Source organism: Eschrichtius robustus, chromosome 16 (assembly GCF_028021215.1).
Source record: "Eschrichtius robustus isolate mEscRob2 chromosome 16, mEscRob2.pri, whole genome shotgun sequence".
Classification (NCBI taxonomy): domain Eukaryota; kingdom Metazoa; phylum Chordata; class Mammalia; order Artiodactyla; family Eschrichtiidae; genus Eschrichtius; species Eschrichtius robustus.
In genome coordinates, this window is record NC_090839.1 from 23080965 (window position 1) to 23100912 (window position 19948).

General features: G+C 49.9%; 1 protein-coding gene across 2 annotated transcripts in view; it reads left to right on the forward strand.

The window, feature by feature from the left end:
• MTCL2 (microtubule crosslinking factor 2) overlaps positions 1–19948 on the forward strand; it is a 71422-nt gene that overhangs the window by 38045 nt on the left and 13429 nt on the right. Inside the window, exons 5-13 of one of the 2 annotated variants that reach the window (XM_068565274.1) lie at positions 276–1463; positions 3439–3585; positions 6580–6705; positions 7947–8177; positions 13081–13185; positions 14173–14340; positions 16252–16503; positions 17558–17629; positions 18599–18669. In XM_068565274.1, coding sequence (XP_068421375.1) covers positions 276–1463; positions 3439–3585; positions 6580–6705; positions 7947–8177; positions 13081–13185; positions 14173–14340; positions 16252–16503; positions 17558–17629; positions 18599–18669 — 2360 coding nt within the window. The remainder of the gene's footprint in view (positions 1–275; positions 1464–3438; positions 3586–6579; positions 6706–7946; positions 8178–13080; positions 13186–14172; positions 14341–16251; positions 16504–17557; positions 17630–18598; positions 18670–19948) is intronic. The other variant, XM_068565275.1, reaches the window with a different exon arrangement.

The window sequence follows — 19948 nt, forward strand, 5'->3', positions numbered from 1 at the left end:
CTGCAGTAGTAATGGTAGTAGTAGTAGCAGCAACACTGACCCTGGCAGAATGTTGCCTACTCCAGTAAGCCCTCCTGGACTCCCCAGGCTACATGCGGTGCCCCATCTGTGCTGCAATATGTATGTCCCCCTCTCTGCTTCCCCTCTGGATCCAGAGCTCCTTGAGGGTCAGGGCTGTGTTCCCAGCACTTAGTGCTCCCTGAAATGCTGTGGTTGAGCCTCCCAACACTAACCTTGCTGGGTCGTGCCTGTCCCTGTTCCCCCTCGGGCCCCAGGAGGACAGTGCCGACCTGAAGTGCCAGCTGCACTTTGCAAAGGAGGAGTCGGCCCTCATGTGCAAGAAGCTCACCAAGCTGGCCAAGGAGAATGACAGCATGAAGGAGGAGCTGCTCAAGTACCGCTCGCTCTACGGGGACCTGGATGGCGCCCTGTCGGCCGAGGAGCTGGCAGACGCACCCCACTCGCGGGAGACGGAGCTCAAGGTTCATCTGAAGCTGGTGGAGGAGGAAGCCAACCTGCTGAGCCGCCGCATCGTGGAGCTGGAGGTGGAAAACCGCGGCCTGCGGGCCGAGATGGACGACATGAAGGATCACGGCGGCGGCTGCGGGGGCCCCGAGGCCCGCCTGGCTTTCTCCGCTCTGGGCGGCGGCGGCGAGTGCGGGGAGAGCTTGGCGGAGCTGCGGCGACACCTGCAGTTCGTGGAGGAGGAGGCCGAGCTGCTCCGGCGCTCCTCAGCCGAGCTGGAGGACCAGAACAAGCTGCTGCTGAGCGAGCTGGCCAAGTACCGCTCGGAGCACGAGCTGGACGTGACGCTGTCGGAGGACAGCTGCTCCGTGCTCAGCGAGCCCTCGCAGGAGGAGCTGGCAGCCGCCAAGCTGCAGATCGGCGAGCTCAGCGGCAAGGTCAAGAAGCTGCAGTACGAGAACCGGGTGCTCCTCTCCAACCTCCAGCGCTGTGACCTCGCCTCCTGCCAGAGCACGCGGCCGATGCTGGAGACGGACGCCGAGGCGGGGGACTCGGCCCAGTGTGTGCCCGCGGCCCTAGGCGAGGCCCACGGACCCCACACCGCCCGGCTCTGCAGGGCCCGGGAGGCCGAGGCGCTGCCGGGGCTGAGGGAGCAGGCCGTCCTGGTCAGCAAGGCCATCGACGTCCTGGTGGCCGATGCCAACGGCTTCACGGCCGGCCTCCGCCCGTATCTGGACAACGAGTGTGCCGACTTCCGGCTGCACGAGGCCCCCGACAACAACAGTGAGGGCCCCAGGGACACCAAGCTGATCCACGCCCTCCTGGTGCGGCTGAGCTTGCTCCAGCAGGAGCTCCACGCCTTCACGCGGAAGGCGGACTCGGTCCTCGGGGGCCCCAGCAAGGAGCAGCCCGAGCCCTTCTCGACGCTGCCCGCCTTGGGCTCCCAGGGACCCTCCAAGGAGATTCTTCTGGCCAAAGACCTTGGCTCAGACTTCCAGGTAAGATGTCCCAGTCACAGGCCCTATTACTTTTTTTATATATGTAGGTATGGGTTTTTACAGAGAACCATACATACAGAGAGGCACGCAAAGCACAAGTACACAGCTTAATGACTTTTCCCAAAGTGAGCACACCTGTGTAAGCGTCACCCAGGACAAGAATGAGAACGGGACCAGCGCCCCAGAAGCCCCTCCTCGGGCCCCCTTTTAGCCACTATCCCCGCTCCCAAGGGTAACCCCTCTCGATTAGGTTTTGCCTGTCTTTGAACTTTGCATAAATTGAATCACACAGAACGCGCTCACCTGTGCCTGACTTTTCACTCACCATTATGTTTGTTGTCTCAGGTGGCAATAATGTGTGTGTTCTCATGACTGAATATGATCCCATGGGGTGAATATACCACAGTTCCCTTAGTCATTTACTGTTGATAAAGGGATTCATTCCAAAGCCCTATCTTTTTGCCACATCGCCCTTTCTTCTCTTCATGTTTCTTTTGCAATGCTGTATTTTAAAACGAGTATTATTTTTTAAAAAAAGCTTTGGTCAGATCCTGTGCAAAGGCCAGAAACTTGGCTTTCTAAAGGTAATGAACTTCCAGCCTTGATATCTATAAACTACTACTTAGAAAAATTAAAATAGCGAAAGCACTTGTCCCCCCAAAAAGCATCACTGCAAGAGTAATCCATAAACATGCAAAGGGTTTCAGAAGTGCCTCTGGTACAAAGATGAAGCTTCCTCCTCCGTGCTTCTTACTCCTTCAAGGTTTTGGTATTAACACTGGTTTTGGAGCACTCCTGTCATATAGATACATGTGGGCTGCTTAAAATTAAATTAATAAAAAGTACGATACATATAATTGACAATTCACTTCTTCAGTTCAGCCACATTTCAAGGGCTCAGTAGCTGCATGTGTCAAGTGGTGCAGATCTAGAACATTTCATCATCACAGCATGCCCTTCTAACTCTTTCTCTCCACGTACTCTCATATATTTGTTTTTGCCTCAAATTGTTTTATGTTATACCTCCTGCTACCACACAACTTGTTTTTCTTGTGTAATGTATCTATTTGTTCATTTATTTACGATGCTGTATTTATTGTTCATATGCTTTTTGTTCTTAGTGCTGGAGGTGCCATGGTAAGCAAATAAACAGTTATGATTCCTGCCCCCCAGCCTATATCATCTAGTGGGGAAAGAGATGTTAATCAAAATATCATGCCATTGAATGGGAAATCACAAACTGAGATGAGGGCTCGCTAGGAAAGGTGCTGGCTTCTGTGAACGAGAAGCTTGACCTAGACCCTGGGTCAGGGAGGACCTCTGATCTGAGCTGAGATCAGAAGGATGGATTACCAGGGGAAGAGTGTTCTAAGCAGAGGGAACAGCCTGTGCAAAGGCATCATGGCCGGAAGGAGCAGGATGTGTCCAAGGACTAAGGGAAAGAGTGCGGCTGGACCTCAGTGTCGGGAGGTTTGATCTTCATCCTGAGAGCAATGGGGGAGGGGCGTCTTCCCATGTCTGTACAGAGAGGTTTAGCTCTTTCTTTCTGACAACTAATTTCTTTAATCAGTACCTTGTGCATCTGGCTCAGTCTTGCTTTTCTTAAGCAAGCAGACTGCCCTATGTTGGGCCTCCCTCTTGGTTCTCCTTGGGGTAGGAATGAGCTGGGGCCGCATGTTTGGGAGGACAGTTGAAGCTGGCTCAGAAGGTTTGTGCACAAGACAGGCATTCACAGAATCAGTGTTTTCACTCACCACTAGTCATTCAGCCTTTCAACAGACATTCATGGGGTAGTTACAGTGTGCCAACCAGGGCCGGGGCCGAGCTACGGAGGCAAATCCACCTAGGCCCCTGCCCTCAGGTGTGCGGTCAGAGGCCTCTTACAGAGCCAGAGGCCTGGGGTGGGTGCAGTTTCTAGCACCCCCGTGTCCCCCTCCCCATGGTTACCTTTAGTCTCTTCTGCCTGTGCCTCTAGGTGCAGCCACCTGACCTCAGGGACCTGCCGGAATGGGAGCCCAGGATACGAGAGGCCTTCCGCAGCGGCGACTTGGACTCCAAGCCCGACCCCAGCCGGAGCTTCAGGCCTTACCGAGCTGAAGACCATGATTCCTATGCCTCTGAGGTGGGCATAGGCCTGAGCAGGCAGGGGGAGGGTAGGAGGAGAATGGCTGAGGCCGCTCAAGAACAGAGTGATCTGTGGAAAATCTTAGCTGGTGATGATATGGGTTTTGAGTATTTCCTTTGGTTCCAAGCTTCCTGACAGCAAGGGCTTAGAGGGAAACAAGGAAGTTTGGGCCATTCTCGGGGCCTGATGAAAGGAAGTTTATAAACTTATCCGAGGAAATTGATCTTGTTCTCCTATACTACTGAATTCCACAGGGAATTTAGTAATTTATGTCATTTAATGGAAACAGTCATTTCTTTAGCAGGAAGGCAGCAATCTCTACAGTCAGGCTGACTGGGTTCAGATTGCGTGCGGATCTATGTATACTAGTTGTAAAATTGTACAAGTGTCACTTTACTTCTCTGATCCTCAGTTTTCTCACCTTTAAAATAAAGGTAATGTGTCATAGGGTTGTTGAAAGGATTAAATACATGAAAAGCCTTAGCTTAAGGCCTGGTCCATGTTGGGTGAGGATGAGGAGGAGGAGGATGACACATCACTGGGCCTCAGGAGACCTGCCAGACTGTGTGGCCTCAGGCATGTTCCCACTCTCTGGCTGCAGCTTCCTCACCTGTAATATGGGAGGATTAGAGTGGGTGGTGGCTGTAGAATTTCTAGGATTCCCTGGTCCTTGAGGAATTCTGGATGGTTCTGAGCCCCTCCCAAGCCTACTGAGCCTCTCCCCAGCACCTCATAATGAACCTGAAGCAGGAAAAGGCTCCTATGGACTGGATGGGGCCTCCCTGAGACTCCTGAACCATGGAGAGTCTCATGTGTGCCCCAACCTGAGCGTCCTTTTCTTCTCGGCATCCCTAGGAAGGCAACTTTTGGTCCCAGGGAGGCCAGTCTGCAACTGTGAAGGGGGAGACGCTCCCTCGAAGCTGATGGATCAAACTCTTGAAGTGGTCTGAGTGTCCTAGCAGCCATGGCAAAAGAGGAGAGGAGGGGGCAGGAAGCATGAGATACTTAGTTCTTATTTTTTGAGAAAAAGAGATAGGCCAGCTCACCTGCAGAGAAAATAATTTCCTACCTGCCCTCAATTATTGTTTCATTCAGCCACTCTTTACTGAGAAATCACAATTTGCCAGGCACCGTGTTGGGCACTGAGTTTAAGAAGAGCACCAGAGATAGGTAGTATTGAGCCCTTTAAGGATTTTTAATAAAAAACAGGCATACACAGGACTTCCCTGGTGGTCCAGTGGTTGAGAATCTGCCTTCCAATGCAGGGGACGCGGGTTCGATCCCTGGTCGGGGAACTAAGATCCCACATGCCTCGGGACAACCTAGCCCGCACGCCACAACTAGAGAGCCCATGTGCCGCAACTATTGAGCCCATGCTCTCTGGATCCCATGCGCCACAACTAGAGAGAAGCGCGTGCACCACAACAAAAGATTCCTTGTGCCGCAACTAAGACCCGATGCAGCCAAATAAATATTAAAAACAAAAAAACAAAAACAGGCATACAGGATATACCTCAAGCCAGAGTGCCTTCCATTGCCAAATTTTTACATTATTGGCCAGATAACGAGTGTTTGGTTTTTTCACAGAGGGACATCTTGCCATACCTGGAAACCTTTTATGTAGGTGTTGGAGCTGACATTTCTCTTTTTTGTTTTCCTGCTTAACATGACAGCATAAAAATTTCCCTTTATTAGTAGAAATACTTTTAGAAATCTTTTTTTTTTTAATCAGTCATCAATTTTATACACATCACTTTATACATGTCAATCCCAATCGCCCAATTCAGCACACCACCATCCCCACCCCACCGCAGTTTTCCCCCCTTGGTGTCCATACGTTTGTTCTCTACATCTGTGTCTCAACTTCTGCCCTGCAACCCGGTTCATCTGTACCATTTTTCTAGGTTCCTAGAAATCTTAAGTGAAGTATAACATACATGCAGTAAAGCACTCATATTGTAAGTGTACAGCTCAAATAATTTTCATAAACTGAACACTACTGTGTAATCAGCAAGCAAATCAATGAACAGAGCATGACCTGGCCCTGGAAGCTTCCCTTCTCCTCCCCATCTAGTCACCATCCTGACTTCTAACAAAATAGATTTTTTTTTGCTTGTTTAGCTACAAATCCTTATAAACCCAATCCCCCCGCCCCTCCCTCACCAAAGGTAGAGTTTTATTGTCTTTTTTGTAAGGTTTTATTATATAGTCATTATAAACAACAAATAACTATAATAAAGTCCCTAAGCAGCATTGCATAAGGATATAAAGAAGAAAGTCAAGATCACAAGATTATCACATAATTAACCACTGTGAACATTTAGTTTGTGTGTGTCCATGTCCCTCATGTTTTTCTATTGAGTATATAAATTTTTAACTTTTTATTGAAGTATAACATAATAATATACATACAATAAAGGGCACTATCCTTTTTTTTTTTAATTTAATTTTATTTTTGGTCACGCCACGTGGCTTGCAGGATCTTAGTTCCCCGACCCAGGGATCGAACCCTCACCCTCGGCAGTGAAAGTGTGGAGTCCTAACCACTGGACCACCAGAGAATTCCCAAGGGCACTATCCTTAAGTGTGCAGTTGAATGGATTTTAACATAAGTGTAGACCCATGAAACTCATATGGTTGATCCCTAACTTATCTTAGTTGTTTGTAAATTACTGCAATTATAAACGAGACGAACATCTTTGTGAATTAAACTGAGTTTTCATAGTATTTATTTTCTACAAATAAATTTCTGCAAGAAATTATCAAGCTAAAATTATAACAATAGCTAGATTTGATGTGCACCGTTTCATTTCATCGTCATGACAACCCACCGAGGTAGGGACAGCTGCCATGCCCGGTTTATACGGGAAGGACAGCTTGGGCCTGACTTACTGCAATTGCTCTCCTACGACTCTCATCCTTTGACTGCAGCTTCTGTCCTCCTCCTGCTCTCTCCCTCCTCCTTATCTGTGTCCCTCATCTCGACCCCAGATCAAGGAGCTGCAGCTGGTGCTGGCCGAAGCACACGACAGCCTCCGGGGCCTGCAAGAGCAGCTCTCCCAAGAGCGGCAGCTGCGGAAGGAGGAGGCTGAAAACTTCAACCAGAAAATGGTGCAGGTGGGTGGTGCCCAGGGCTCTCCTGCACCTACTGCAACCTGTCTTCCCTGAACCAAACCTTAGCGGCCCATGGGTCTTCAGAGGCAGGAATGTCAGGGGAAACCTGTGTCTTCTCGCCCCATGCTGCACTGGTGCTTATGCATTAGCTGTGCTGGGCTGGAATCCTGGGCTTGTCGTTGACTGTCTGTGTGACCTCAAGCCCATTCTGTCTCCTCTCTGGGCTTCAGTTTCCCATCTATGAAATATTGCCCCGTCAGAGTTGAAAATCTGTATTAGAAAGGCCGTAGGCCTGGCTGGTAATCGAGATGGTAGCTCTGCTAGTAGAAAGCATTTATTAAGCCCTTACTGTATGTCAGGGCACTTGCCACACATCATGTCCTTTAATCCTCATGTTTTCCCCTGTGAAGTGTGTCCCCATTTTACAGGTGGGGAAACTGATGCCCAGAGTGCTGAAGTGCTTTGCCCAGGGTTGCACTTGCAGGGCAAGGTGGGGCTGGGATTCTTTTTGTTTGTTTGTTTTTAATATTTTTTTGTTATTTATTTTATTTATTTGGCTGTGCCAGGTCTTAGTTGCAACACGCAAGATCTTCACTGCGGCATGCAGGATCTTTAGTTGCGGCATGCAAACTCTTAGTTGTGGCATGCATGCGGGGTCTAGTTCCCCAACCAGGGATCGAACCTGCCTGGGGCCCCCTGCATTGGGAGCGTGGAGTCTTACCCACTGGACCACCAGGGAAGTCCCTGGGGCTGGGATTCTAATCCAGGTTATTGGCTCCCTCTGAGCCATTACACCGCGTTGCTTACTAAGGTATTAATGCTGTCAGCCTTCCTCACCCCAAGCATGCCCTTTGCTCTGCATGTGGGTCACCCCTCCCTGCCATCATTGCTCACCCTCCCAGGTGCCTCAAAGAATGTGAGAGTTCATGTGAAACATTGGTTCCCGGTATGGGCTCATTAGATGATATCATGGTTTTTATAATCAGACAGAGCCGGATTCAGATCCCAGCTCTTTCACTGATTGTTACTGTGATTGCTGCTGTTTTTATGAGTCTCTCTCCCCTGGAGTAGCAGAAGGCACTGTTTATTTCAACACAATGAACTGCTAGTGGCGGAATCCCTGTCAGGGGTCACCACCAGGCACTGCCTGAAATTTCCTGTCGGCCCTTGTGTGAGGCCTGGAATGGGGTGAGTTAGGGTCCCCTAGACAGCTGGGGTAGCTCATGCTCTTGTCCCCCTTGCAGCTGAAGGAGGACCAGCAGAGGGCACTCCTGCGGCGGGAGTTTGAGCTGCAGAGTCTGAGCCTGCAGCGGAGGCTGGAGCAGAAATTCTGGAGCCAGGAGAAGAACATGTTGGTTCAGGAGTCCCAGCAGTTCAAGCACAACTTCCTCCTGCTGTTCATGAAGCTCAGGTGGTTCCTCAAGCGCTGGCGGCAGGGCAAGGTTTTGCCCAGCGAGGGGGATGACTTCCTTGAGGTATGGTTCCCCTGGGACTGGGACTGGGGTGGGGTGGGGTAGAGGAGAGAGGACAGGAGGGACATAGCCCTGAGTTGACATAGCCCTGGGGCTCAGATACGAGGCATCAGCTTGCAGCTTCCATCCTTGCATTCATTCATTCATTCCTTCAGCATCGGTTTGTTGAGAACCAGCTCTTTACTGGGTGCTGTGGCAGATGCCGGGGAGACCATGGTGAAGACGACAGACTCAGTCCCGGCCTTGCCAGGAAAAAGTCTGCTTGGGGGCCAGTAGGTCTTTAACACCTCTGCGGTATTTGTTGGTTTCCCTTTTTAACAAACCTGAGTCTTGAGCTGGCAATAGGATATAGATGCCTTTAATGATCTGGTTTTGTTGTTTTTGCATTATATGCAAATATAGTATATATTAATTTTTTTACTCTTTTAAGGTACAATTTATATACAGTAAGGTGCACACATCTTAAGTGTATGGCTGATGAAGTTTTATAGTATACACCCTGCAGATACATAGTATAGCATCACCCAGATCACAATGAGCACATTTCCAGTGCTCCAGAAGGCTCCCGGGTGCCACAGGTGATATGCCCACCCCAGCAGTCAGCACTATTCTGACTTCTTACACCATGGATTAATCTTGCCTATTCTAGAACTTCATACAAGTGCGTGTAGTCTTTTGTGTCTGGCTTTTGCTTAATATAATTCTTTGAGATTCATCCACATTTTACCTATGAAAGTAGTTGATTCTTTATTGCTGCTTATTTTTCACTTACGAATATACCTATTTTATTTTTAATGTTACCTTTGACAATGATAATGGACACTGGCTTTCCATTTTTAGTAATATCAACTTCCTTTTTTAGATATGTTTATTTAACTAGAAAGGGTAGGTTGACTTAAAAGCATTACTGATAGTACAGGTAGTATTTGGGTGTGGCAAGAAACATGACGAGTGGAGCTTTGGGAATGTGTGAAGCTTGGGAAGGACTCACGTGGCCCATTTGTCCCTCAGCCTGTGCAGGACCCTTTGTCCTCAAATCCCCTTCCTCCTGTCACGATCAGCACACTGACATTGCTAGGAGAAGGGGGCATGTAAGGACGTCATACCTCAGTCACACCCACCTGAGTTGGCACTGCTCACCTTGGCCTTGGGCTTTTAGGTACAGGTACCTCTGCCCTAGCCCAGGCTTGGCCCTTCTCTGGTTCAAGCTACTCATTCCAGAGCCAATGGGGACCAGTGGCAGTCCCCATGTACCCCTGTCAGGGGTCCCCCAGAGTAGCCTGAATGTCCCAGGAGCAGGGGATGGTGGTTAGACCTGAATCTGTAGCAGGAGTTTCCTCCCCGACCCCCAGTGGGGCTCATAGGCCGCCCGCCTCCTCCCCAAGGGCCTCTAGAGAGAGTTGCTGACCATCTTTAGATGAACACATTCCCTGCTGCCCTCTCCCAGGAATGTCTGACCTGGAGGCACCCCTATGAGAAGCACCTGGAAAGCCCAGCATGGCTGCCCCACGAGCATCACGCTTTGTGACACCTGGGGACTCTATTTGAAGCCGCTGTCTGCTTTAGGACTGTCCCTCCTGTTTGGAAGTCCCACATAAGCCTCTGAATGAAGCCCAGTTTGTTTTTTTTTTAACAACTTTTTTAAAATTTATTTTTTTATATTATAGTAAAATATATTGTTCATAACATAAATTTTACCATTTTAACCATTTTTAAGTTTACAGTTCACTGGCATTAAGTACATTCACATTGTTGTGTAACCATCACCACTGTCCATCTCCAGAACTCTTCATCTTGTAAAACTGAAACTCTTACCCATTCACTCCTTATTCCCCCCTCCGCCTGCCCTGGCAACCACTGTTCTCCTCTCTGCTTATATGAGTTTGACTTCATTAGATTCCACATGTAAGTGAGATCTTGTAGTATTTCTCTTTCTGTCCCTGGCTTATTTTGCTTAGCATAATGTCTTCCAGGTTCATCCATGTCCATGTTGTCACAAATGGCAGGATTTCCTTCTTTTTTAAGACTGAATAATATTTCCTTGTATGTATATATCACATTTTCTTTACCCGTTCATTCATAGACACACACTTAGGTTGTTTCCATATTTTGGCTACTGTGAATAATGCCACAATGAACATAGAGAGATCCAGATTTCATTTCCTTTGGATATATACCCACAAGTGGGATTGCTAGATCGTATGGGAGATCTATTGTTAATTTTGGGGGAAACTTCTATACTGTTTTCCATAGCTGAAGCCCACTTTTGGCTGCTAGGGAAGATGTCCCCCCCCCCCAAAAAAAATGAATTGCCTTCAGGCCACGTAGCCTGATTTTAAATCAGGTTGTCTCAGGCAAACTCTCCATATTTGGTGAAAATCTTTCTAGCCATTTCAACGTACTGGGATAACAGAGAGAAACAGAAACTTACTTTAGGAAAAAAATAAGGTGTAACCATAGAAAATAAAATAATATACATGCCTATAATAAATAGAAATATACATACTTACTGAGATAGACGTGATAAGAAACATAACCACCCACACTGTAAAAAATACATATATACATAGATATAATGATATAAAGCCCATGTGTATAAAATACATATAAACAAGTACATAATAAAATACAGATAACCATATAAATAACAAACCTGATGTACATTCATACTTTTAAAGAATATGTGTGTCCACACATGTAGAATTAAAACTATATATATGAATGATAACCCTCGTATATTGAGTATTTATAGTGTCCTGGCACTGTGATAAATGCTCTGTTTGGATAATTGCATTTCACTTTTACACATGCCCTATGATGTGGAAACAATTATTATCCCCATTCTACTGCAGATAAAGATCTTTGATTCCTTGTCCTCAATTCTGAAATCCAGAAGCTCTGAGAACTGTGGTTTGTTGGGTCTAACTCAGTTGGAAAAAATTGACCTGACATTCATTTGGCAGCAAAACCTTTATTTACCCCATTTCCTGTTAGTACTCACATGTTTGAAGGGGAAATATTGGTGTCCACAAGCATAGGGTATCTCACCAGACGGGGCTGTTTTACAATATACAGTGTAGGTATCATATTATCTTTCTAAATCCCGATTAATTCTGAATTCCAAGCACACCCAGCCCAAAGAATTTCAGGGAAAGAACTGTGCACATATACAGATAATCAAAAGTCAGTATGTTTAGATACTGGTGACCAGGGAGGGAACTGGGTATTTATTCACACAGGCCCTGCTCCACCCCACGTATTTCCAGCCTCAGTGCCTGCCCTGAACCCCAGAAACCCTTCTTCATTTGATTTCACCACACTCTCTTGGTTTTCCTTCCACCTCACTGGTTGCTCCTTCTCAGTCTCCTTGGCTGGACCCTCCTTTTCTCCCTGAACTGACCCCTTAACGTCACAGTCCCGAGGGCTCAGCCCTCAGGCCGCGTCTCTCCTTGACCTTCACCTGCCTCCTTGGGGAGCCTGTCCAGGCACTTGGCTTACGTGGCCTTTCTTGCACATTGCGAATCTATCTAGAATCTACAGAATCTGACCCAGCTGCACTGCCTACCCCCTCACCAACCCCATCTGAGCCATCACCACTTCTCGCCTGGATTATCACCGTAGCCTCCTAACTGGTCTCCCTGCCTCTGCCCTTGCACCCTTCCACCGAGCATCTTCTATTCAAAGCAGGGAGGTACCAGGCCGCGTGTACTCCACGTGGATGGTGCCCCCTGGTGTTGTGCAGTATGGAGCTCTGTTGCTACCCTATAAAGTGTCTCAACAAAGCAGCTAGGGTGATCTCGTAAAACTGAAAGTCAGGCCAGTGTCACTCCTCAGCACAATCCTCCCCTGGCTCCCATGGCACCCAGAGTAGAAGCCGAAGTCCCTGCAAAGCCTGTTCAGCCAGACTTGGTCCCCGTACCTCTCACTTCCTCCCTGGCTCTCTTCCTCTTCTTCAAATAGATGTGTTCCCATCTTAGGGCCTTTGCATTTGCTGTGACCTTAACCTGGAATTCTCAACCTGCATGTATTCACATGGCTTATTCTTTTACCTCCTTCGGGATTTTGCCCAAATACCACCTTCTCTCTAAGGCCGTCCTTGACCACCCAGTGCAGCACATCCTGGCTCCTTTCCCAGCTCTCTTTTTCTCCATAGCACTTATTATTATGGAACATTCCATATATTTAATGATGTTTCATGTATAAATATTTCACATATTTGTTTGTTTTCCTGCTACTGGAATGGAAGCTCAAGGGGACCAGGGCTTCTGTCTGTCTTGCTCACTGATGTATTCCCAGCTCTGAACACAGGGCCTGGTGCGTGGTAGGTGTTCAATAAATATTTGTCAAATGAATGAATGAATGAATGAAATGAATAGTGAATGAGCACCCACTTCTTCTGCTTCACTCCCATCATGAACTAGACCCTGGTCTCCTGGGCTGGCTCTGGACTCCTGCCCAGAATCCATCAGCAGCAAACCCCTCCGCTCCCAGGAAGGGTCCCTTCTGCCCACCCAAGCCTCTGGTTGCCCTTATCTATAATTATGAGGGTGCCTTGTGGCCCTTTATTCCAACCACAGTGCCTACCTTGATAACATAGCTATTTCTGAGTAGCTCTCAGGGATGCCTCATGGTCCTTGGGGCAGAAGAGATGGTGTGGGGGGCAGAAGGGTCTGACTCTCCAGCTGTGCTCCTTGACCTGGACGGTGCCCAGGGCTCAAAGTTAAAATCTGGGAAATCAGTGCCCAGCTGGGGTACTTTTGGTCCATAAACTCCCATTCTTTATTCCTGCCTGGCTGTGCAGCCCACTTTCTATCTGGGCCACTAGCCTGTATCCCCTCCCCCTGAGGGTCAGACCTCAGGCATGATGCCCTCCTACCCGCTATTGAGTGTGGTTTTTAAAAAACAGGTAAATAGCATGAAGGAGCTGTACCTGCTAATGGAGGAAGAGGAATTAAACGCCCAGCATTCTGATAACAAGACCTGCACGGGGGACAGCTGGACCCAAAACACGGTGCGTTCTCAGCCCATTTCCAGTCCTGTCCTGTCCATTTGTTCCTTTGTCTGTTTAGTGATCACATCTTGCTGCTTTCTGACCCCAGTCCTACACCAGGCACTGGAGCGGCAGAGGGTTATTGCTTGGTCACTGGCCCCAGATGCTCAGTGCTATGGGGTATGTAAGTCACCCCAGGGCAGTGACAGAGGGTCAGATGATGGACCGTGGGGTCTCAGGTGAGAGAGCAGTTAATTCTGTTTAGAGTATAAAGGATGGTATTACAGAGAAGGGGTCATAGGTGGTGGGTTTCAAAGGATGAATAGGAGCTTGCCTAATAGAGAATAGGGAAATGGCCATTCTGTACCAAGAGAACTGTATATACAGAGATGTGGCAAGGTATTCTGAGTCTGGCTGCAGCTTGGGATGTGCATAGTGGGGGTAAGGACATCAGGCTAGAGTGAGTTGTATGAAGAAGGGCCTTGTGGCCTAGGAGCAGGAACCATCAAATCAAGCCATGGGGTAGTATAGAGCAGTAGGGTCAGGCTCCCAGGGGCACCCACAGTAAGCTGAGTTACAGGTGGGAAACAGGTCATGGGCCCAGGAGAGAAGACTGGGCCCAAGTCGGGCAGTCAGGGAGCTTCCGTGGTTCAGACTCCCCATCTGGCCTACGGTGGGTCAGAGAAGGCAGATCTTGGGCAAGGAGAAAGACGGAGGCCTAGATGCTGCAGAGCCTCAGAGAAGCCAGGGCCCCGCTCAGATTTAGGTTGAATACTTGCTGTAACTACAGAATTTTGTGTTTATGTGAAACTGGGGCATGTGTCAGTCTAAGAGGTGGCCAGGGCTGGGCTTGTTATGCCTGTTTTACGGGGAGATGACCCGAAGAGGTCGTGGGACTTGCCTGAGGCCTGGTAGAGTCCCAGGCTGGACTCTGGATGAGTTCCCAGCCCAGCCTCTCCTCCTTGCCGCTCCGAAAGCTCCTGACCCAGGCCTTGCCCCCATCTGCAGCCCAATGAGTACATCAAGACACTGGCCGACATGAAGGTGACGCTGAAGGAGCTATGCTGGCTGCTTCGGGATGAACGCCGTGGTCTGACTGAGCTTCAGCAACAGTTCGCCAAGGCCAAGGCCACCTGGGAGACAGAGCGGGCAGAGCTCAAGAGCCATACTGCCCTGGTGAGTCTCCCACCTGTCAGAGACATCCCCCTCCTTGTTCCCCTCTCTGCCAAGGCCTCAGCTGTCAGACTGGGGAGGAGGATGCCCAAACCATGCTCCTAGAAGCATAGGAACCCCTTCACTTACCTTGTGGCCCAGAGAGGGCAAGAGACTTGCCTAGAGTCACACAGCAAGGGTACCAGAAACAGTGGGAACTGAAGGTCCCTGGGCTAGGGAAGGCAGGTGAGGGACTGGCAAAGGAGCAATGGGGACATCACAGGCGCCTCCGCCGCACCATGAGCTCACAGGTGAGGCCGGAACACTTAAATGCCTGTCTGCACCTGGTGACATCCTTCATCCTCACACCCACACTTCTGCTGCCTGCTGTCCTCATAAGGATCCCCTTAAGCCCCTGCTACCTGACTCTGTTTTGCTCCCTCCACCCAAACTGGGGGACTCCCCTCCTTACAACCCAGATGATCAAAGGAGCCTTAACCAGGAGTCCTGGATATTTGGTCTCTGCTGTGTGCCTGGAGGCAAGGTGCTGCCCCCCACTCTGGCCTGAGAAGTGAGAGGATGGGCTTCCTCCCACTCAGAGAGAAAGCTCTCACCACCCCAGCCCCTACCCCACGCCAGAACTCTGCGGGGCCCAGCTTCCTCCCCGCTGCCCCTGCTGCAGTCTGCCTTCCCAGGCATCACGGGCCCCTCAGAAGTGGGTACACTGATGATCTTTGTTGGGCAAGTGACAGAACAGGCACAGAGGAGTTAAGTTTCTTTCCCAAGGTCACCCAGCTAGTCAGTGGCAGACCTGACCCTCACTCCCCAAACCTCTGCCCTTCTGTCTCCTCATGACCGTGATCCCACCTTCTTCCCAATTCTCAGACTTCTGGCTTCCTGTTGCCACCGTTCTCTCCTCCCAACCCTCCCTGCTGATCTCACAGCTCCCGCCCCACCTGCACCTTCCACAGTGTCCCCTGCTCCCACTGCCCCCCCAACCCCAGGCATTCCAGGTGTCCCTCCCGCCATGGGAATCTGACCACATCTTGGGGGTGTGGGGTACATTGATTCTATAGATTGCACGTTTCCCTCCTGCCCCCCAAGATTTGGGCCAAGACAGCCATCACGCTCAGGTGATTCCTGCCCATATTTTTTTTTTTTTTAAGTGTATGTCTGTATTATTTTAAATTTTTATTTATTTATTTATTTATTTTTGGCTGTGTTGGGTCTTCGTTTCTGTGCGAGGGCTTTCTCTAGTTGTGGCAAGTGGGGGCCACTCTTCATCGCGGTGCGCGGGCCTCTCACTGTCGCGGCCTCTCTTGTTGCGGAGCACAGGCTCCAGTCGCGCAGGCTCAGTAGCTGTGGCTCACGGGCCCAGCTGCTCCGCGGCACGTGGGATCCTCCCAGACCAGGGCTCAAACCCGTGTCCCCTGCATTGGCAGGCAGATTCTCAACCACTGCGCCACCAGGGAAGCCGTCCTGCCCACATTCTTTATGTGACTGTGCATGTCCCCCACTAACCGTAAACCCTGGTAAACATGGGTAAGTGTTGATGAAATATCCTGAGAAGCAATAACTAGGAACCTCTGCCATTCTGTAGCTATGTGACCAGGGACAAATAACCTCTGTGAACCTCTTTCTCCTCTGTAAAATATTGAAAATGGTGGTTATCTTGCTGAGTTTTCTTGAGGGCACAGATAATGCCTGAAAAGCCCTTAGCACGGAGCTTGGTGTGTAGAAGCTGTGCTACACAAGCCTTGCCTATGAGAAAAGTTTAGTTCCAACTGAGGAGGTCAGTGAAGGTTCCTGGGTGAGGGGTCCTGTGAGGAGAGCACCCTCCCCCCTGCCCCATGCTGATGCCCGGGGAGGGACGAGGGAGGGCAGAGAGGAGGGGCCTCCTGGTGCCAGCCACCCAGGTTGCTCTTCTTTCCGCAGATGGAGCTGAAGGCTGGGAAGGGGGCTGGAGATCGGATGGGGCCCGACTGGAAGGCAGCCCTGCAGAGGGAGCGGGAGGAGCAGCAGCAGCTCCTGGCTGAGTCCTACAGTGCGGTCATGGAGCTGACGCGGCAGCTACGGATCAGTGAGCACAACTGGGGCCAGGAGAAGCTGCAGCTGGTGGAGCGGCTTCAGGGGGAGAAGCAGCAGGCGGAGCAGCAGGTAAAGGAGCTGCAGAATCGCCTGAGCCAGGTGAGGTCTGTCCCAGCCCAAGACGGCTTAAGCCACAAGGGGGAAGTTGCTATAGGCACAGACCAGGGGGAAGACTCCTTCAGGTAGAGATGGATCTGTGTGCTCAGAGACTGCAGTAGGGACCAGGTCTGCCTCTCTGCCAGTCTCACAGGCTTGCTTTCCGCTGTGTTTTATTCTGAAGCAAGCCGTTCTCAAAGATGGCCTCTGTTAGTGTTGTATTCATATCCTCACAGCTTAGCAGTTTCAGTGGAAAGAGAGTTTTCCTTTTCCACAAGGCTCTGATCTGCCAGGTATGAGTCACGTGCCCACACCTAGAACCTGCCAAAACCTCGGAACCAAGAGGTTTCCCATGAAAATTAGAGTCCTCTGACCAAAAGGGGGAAATAGGAAAAATAATCATTGACCATTACAGCCCCACTACAGTTAACATGCACCTAGCTTATCAAGCTGCTATGCTCCACTGTGACTTTTTCCTTTGTTTATTTTTTATTTTAATTGTATAAGTCAGGACTTCATCTTTATATAAGACTCAGATATTACAAAAGCATACTCCACCCCACTCCCTCCCTTTCTTGCTATTTAAATTTACATTCAGAGATTTTTAAAAATCACTAATTGAATGCTAATGTACATATTATTTACACTTTGCCTCTTTCATAGAGAGCTGTTCATGACAGAATGCAGAGGCCACTCTCATTCAGTTTAATTGCTGCTTAGCATACCTAGGTGGAGATACCACTTTGATGTCATTCAGCTGCCGCTTAGCTGATGTAGCTGTTGCAGGCGTTGTAGCGTGAATTAACATGGTAATAACAACTATTACCGTGCTTGATATAATGACACTTATAAGGATGCCTGTAAGTGGTTGGTTTCATGATCATTTGTCAAACCCACTCCGTTGGTTCAGAGCTGCTGCCCACTGGGAAGGTGGCTCTGAGTCCATGATCTGGGTCATCTGGGCTGCAGAGTGGAGCCTGGGGAATGGCCCTGCACAGAACAGGGCCCTGCTCACCATCTTTGCCTGCACATGACCATCTTCTTTACTCTTGCCCAGCTGCAGAAGGCTGCTGACCCTTGGGTCCTGAAGCACTCAGATCTGGAGAAGCAGGACAACAGCTGGAAAGAGGTGAGTGGGGTGACAGGCTGCCCATGTGCTGTGCTCCTGGCTACACTGGAAAGTCTCTCACTTGTGGGGAATGTGACAAGGAGGATGCTAATCCTGTCCCACAGGTCACACACCCTCACCCCCTTAGGCTCCTCAATCCTGAGGTCTCTACTTCATGGTTCCAGCCTTGAGACCTGTAAAGAGCCCCCTGTTAGCTCCATCCTTCCATGCCTGGGACAAAGGCTAGGTGTTTCTCTGTGTTTCAGTTGTGCCTTTCTCAAAAGCAGAGCCTCCAAAGAGCTGTGTGATCCTGGGCAAGTCACTCTCCCTCTCTGGGCCCCAGTTGCCTCATTGGTAAAATGAGAATCACGTTCTCTGCCTTAGCCCAGCCCTGGTTGTGGAGATCAATCAGTGAAGTTTGCTTCTAAGCCTCAGGTGCACTGTCCGTATAGACACACACTGAGTAACCAAACAGTGAACATATGGGCCCTTGCTCATGACAGCCTGAGGAAGCAATAAAGGCCAATTCTGGGGAACTGAAGCAGGAAAGGATTTCATTAGGGGCTCAAGAGGGCTGGTGATGCAGGGTCAGAAAACTGGTGCAGGTCTCTGAACCAGGGTGGGGCAAACCCCAAGCAGGACCTCAGGTCACTGCTTTCACCTTCAGCTGAGCAGCGACTACTGGGTGCTTTGTTGCTGCCACTACATTCAGAATAAGTTCTAAATAGAGTCTCTTTCCTTGGATTCTCTCTCGGACCACTGATTGGCCACGCCTGGATCACATACCTATGTGTGTGTGGAGAGGGGGTAGGTGCACTGTAGCCAGAAACTGACCAATGAGCATTCTAGATCAGTGCTGACGTCACTCCTGCTCTACAAGAGGAGACTCATGCGTGGGGCTCGGGGCCAGCTCCCACACTGACCCCCTGTTACCTTCCCTCTGTGTGCTAGTGGCCAGACTGACCCTTTCCTGTCTCTCTTCTATGGCAGACACACAGTGAGAAGATCCACAACAAGGAGGCTGTTTCTGAAGCTGAGCTTGGGGGAACCGGCTTAAAGAGGTGCTAGCAGCCCCTCCCCATGCTCCACTCTGCAGCCCCTCCCCATGCTCCACTCTGCAGCCCCTCCCCCTGCTCTGCCCCCCCCCCCAGCCCCACCCTGCAGGCTGCCCTGCCCCTTTGCCTCTCTTCTCTTCCTCTGCCACTGCACCTCAGCTGAATTGGGAGAACACTGGGATATGGTTTCTAAAGATTTTTTTTTTTTGATGTGGACCATTTTTTTAGTCTTTACTGAATTTGTTACAATAGTGCTTTTTGTTACAATAGTGCTTCTGTTTTATGTTTTGGTTTTTTGGCCCGGAGGCATGTGGGATCTCAGCTCCTCCACCAGGGATTGAACCCGCACCCCCTGCATTGGAAGGTGAAGTCTTAACCACTGGACCGCCAGGGAAGTCCCCTGGGATATGGTTTTTATGGAACCCAAGCCACTTAGGAGCTGGGAAAGTTGGGGTGATGGCAATTGTAGCCTGTGCTTTTTTTGATTCTGGGCGTGGAAAACTGGGGCCCCAGAATATCCTAGCTGGGAAAGCAACTGTTTAGCTCCTCTTGGGGTTCTTCCTGTCCCTGGAGTTGGGAGAGTCCAGCTGGACATCTATTCCTGGGACTAGTGAGCAGCGTCCTCTGGGCCCAGCCCTGTGCTACAGCCAGGAAGACCCCTAGGGCTATCAGGACCATGTCTGCACCATTAGGAAACCATTATGAAAAGATTCAGGGTAACAGAACCTCCCAGGGGCCGTGCGAGTAGCGTGAAGCCAGGTGGGCCCCGGGATAGGAGGGTGGCTCTGGAGTCATAGTGTGGGATTTGAATTCCAACGCTGTCATTTCTAGCTCTGTGCCCTTCGGCTGTACTTCCCATTTCTACCTACTGGGATAACAGGAACTGCCCCCTAGAGCTGTCGGAGGACTGAATGGTCTGACGTGTGCAATGTTGTCACGTATGCCCGGCACTTACAGTCATCAGGCAGCACACGTGCCACGTCTGGGCTGGAGATTAATGGCGTCCTAGATTGGGTTCCCTCAAAAGTAAACCTTGAGGCAAGGATTTGAGTGCAAATGGTATATTTGGGAGGGGATTCCAGGAAAAGCCTGGAAGTGAGACAGGGAAGGGAAGGCACCATGAAGGAGGTGTTATCAACCAGGATACACGTGGGCAACTGGAGCTCAGCTTCACAGCACCTCTGGGAGCCAGAGCAGAACATGAGTTCTCCCACCTGCGGGCAGGGAGGCTGGTACCAAGCCACCAAACCCCGCTTACTGTTCGTTGAGGGCTGTGTCTAGGGCC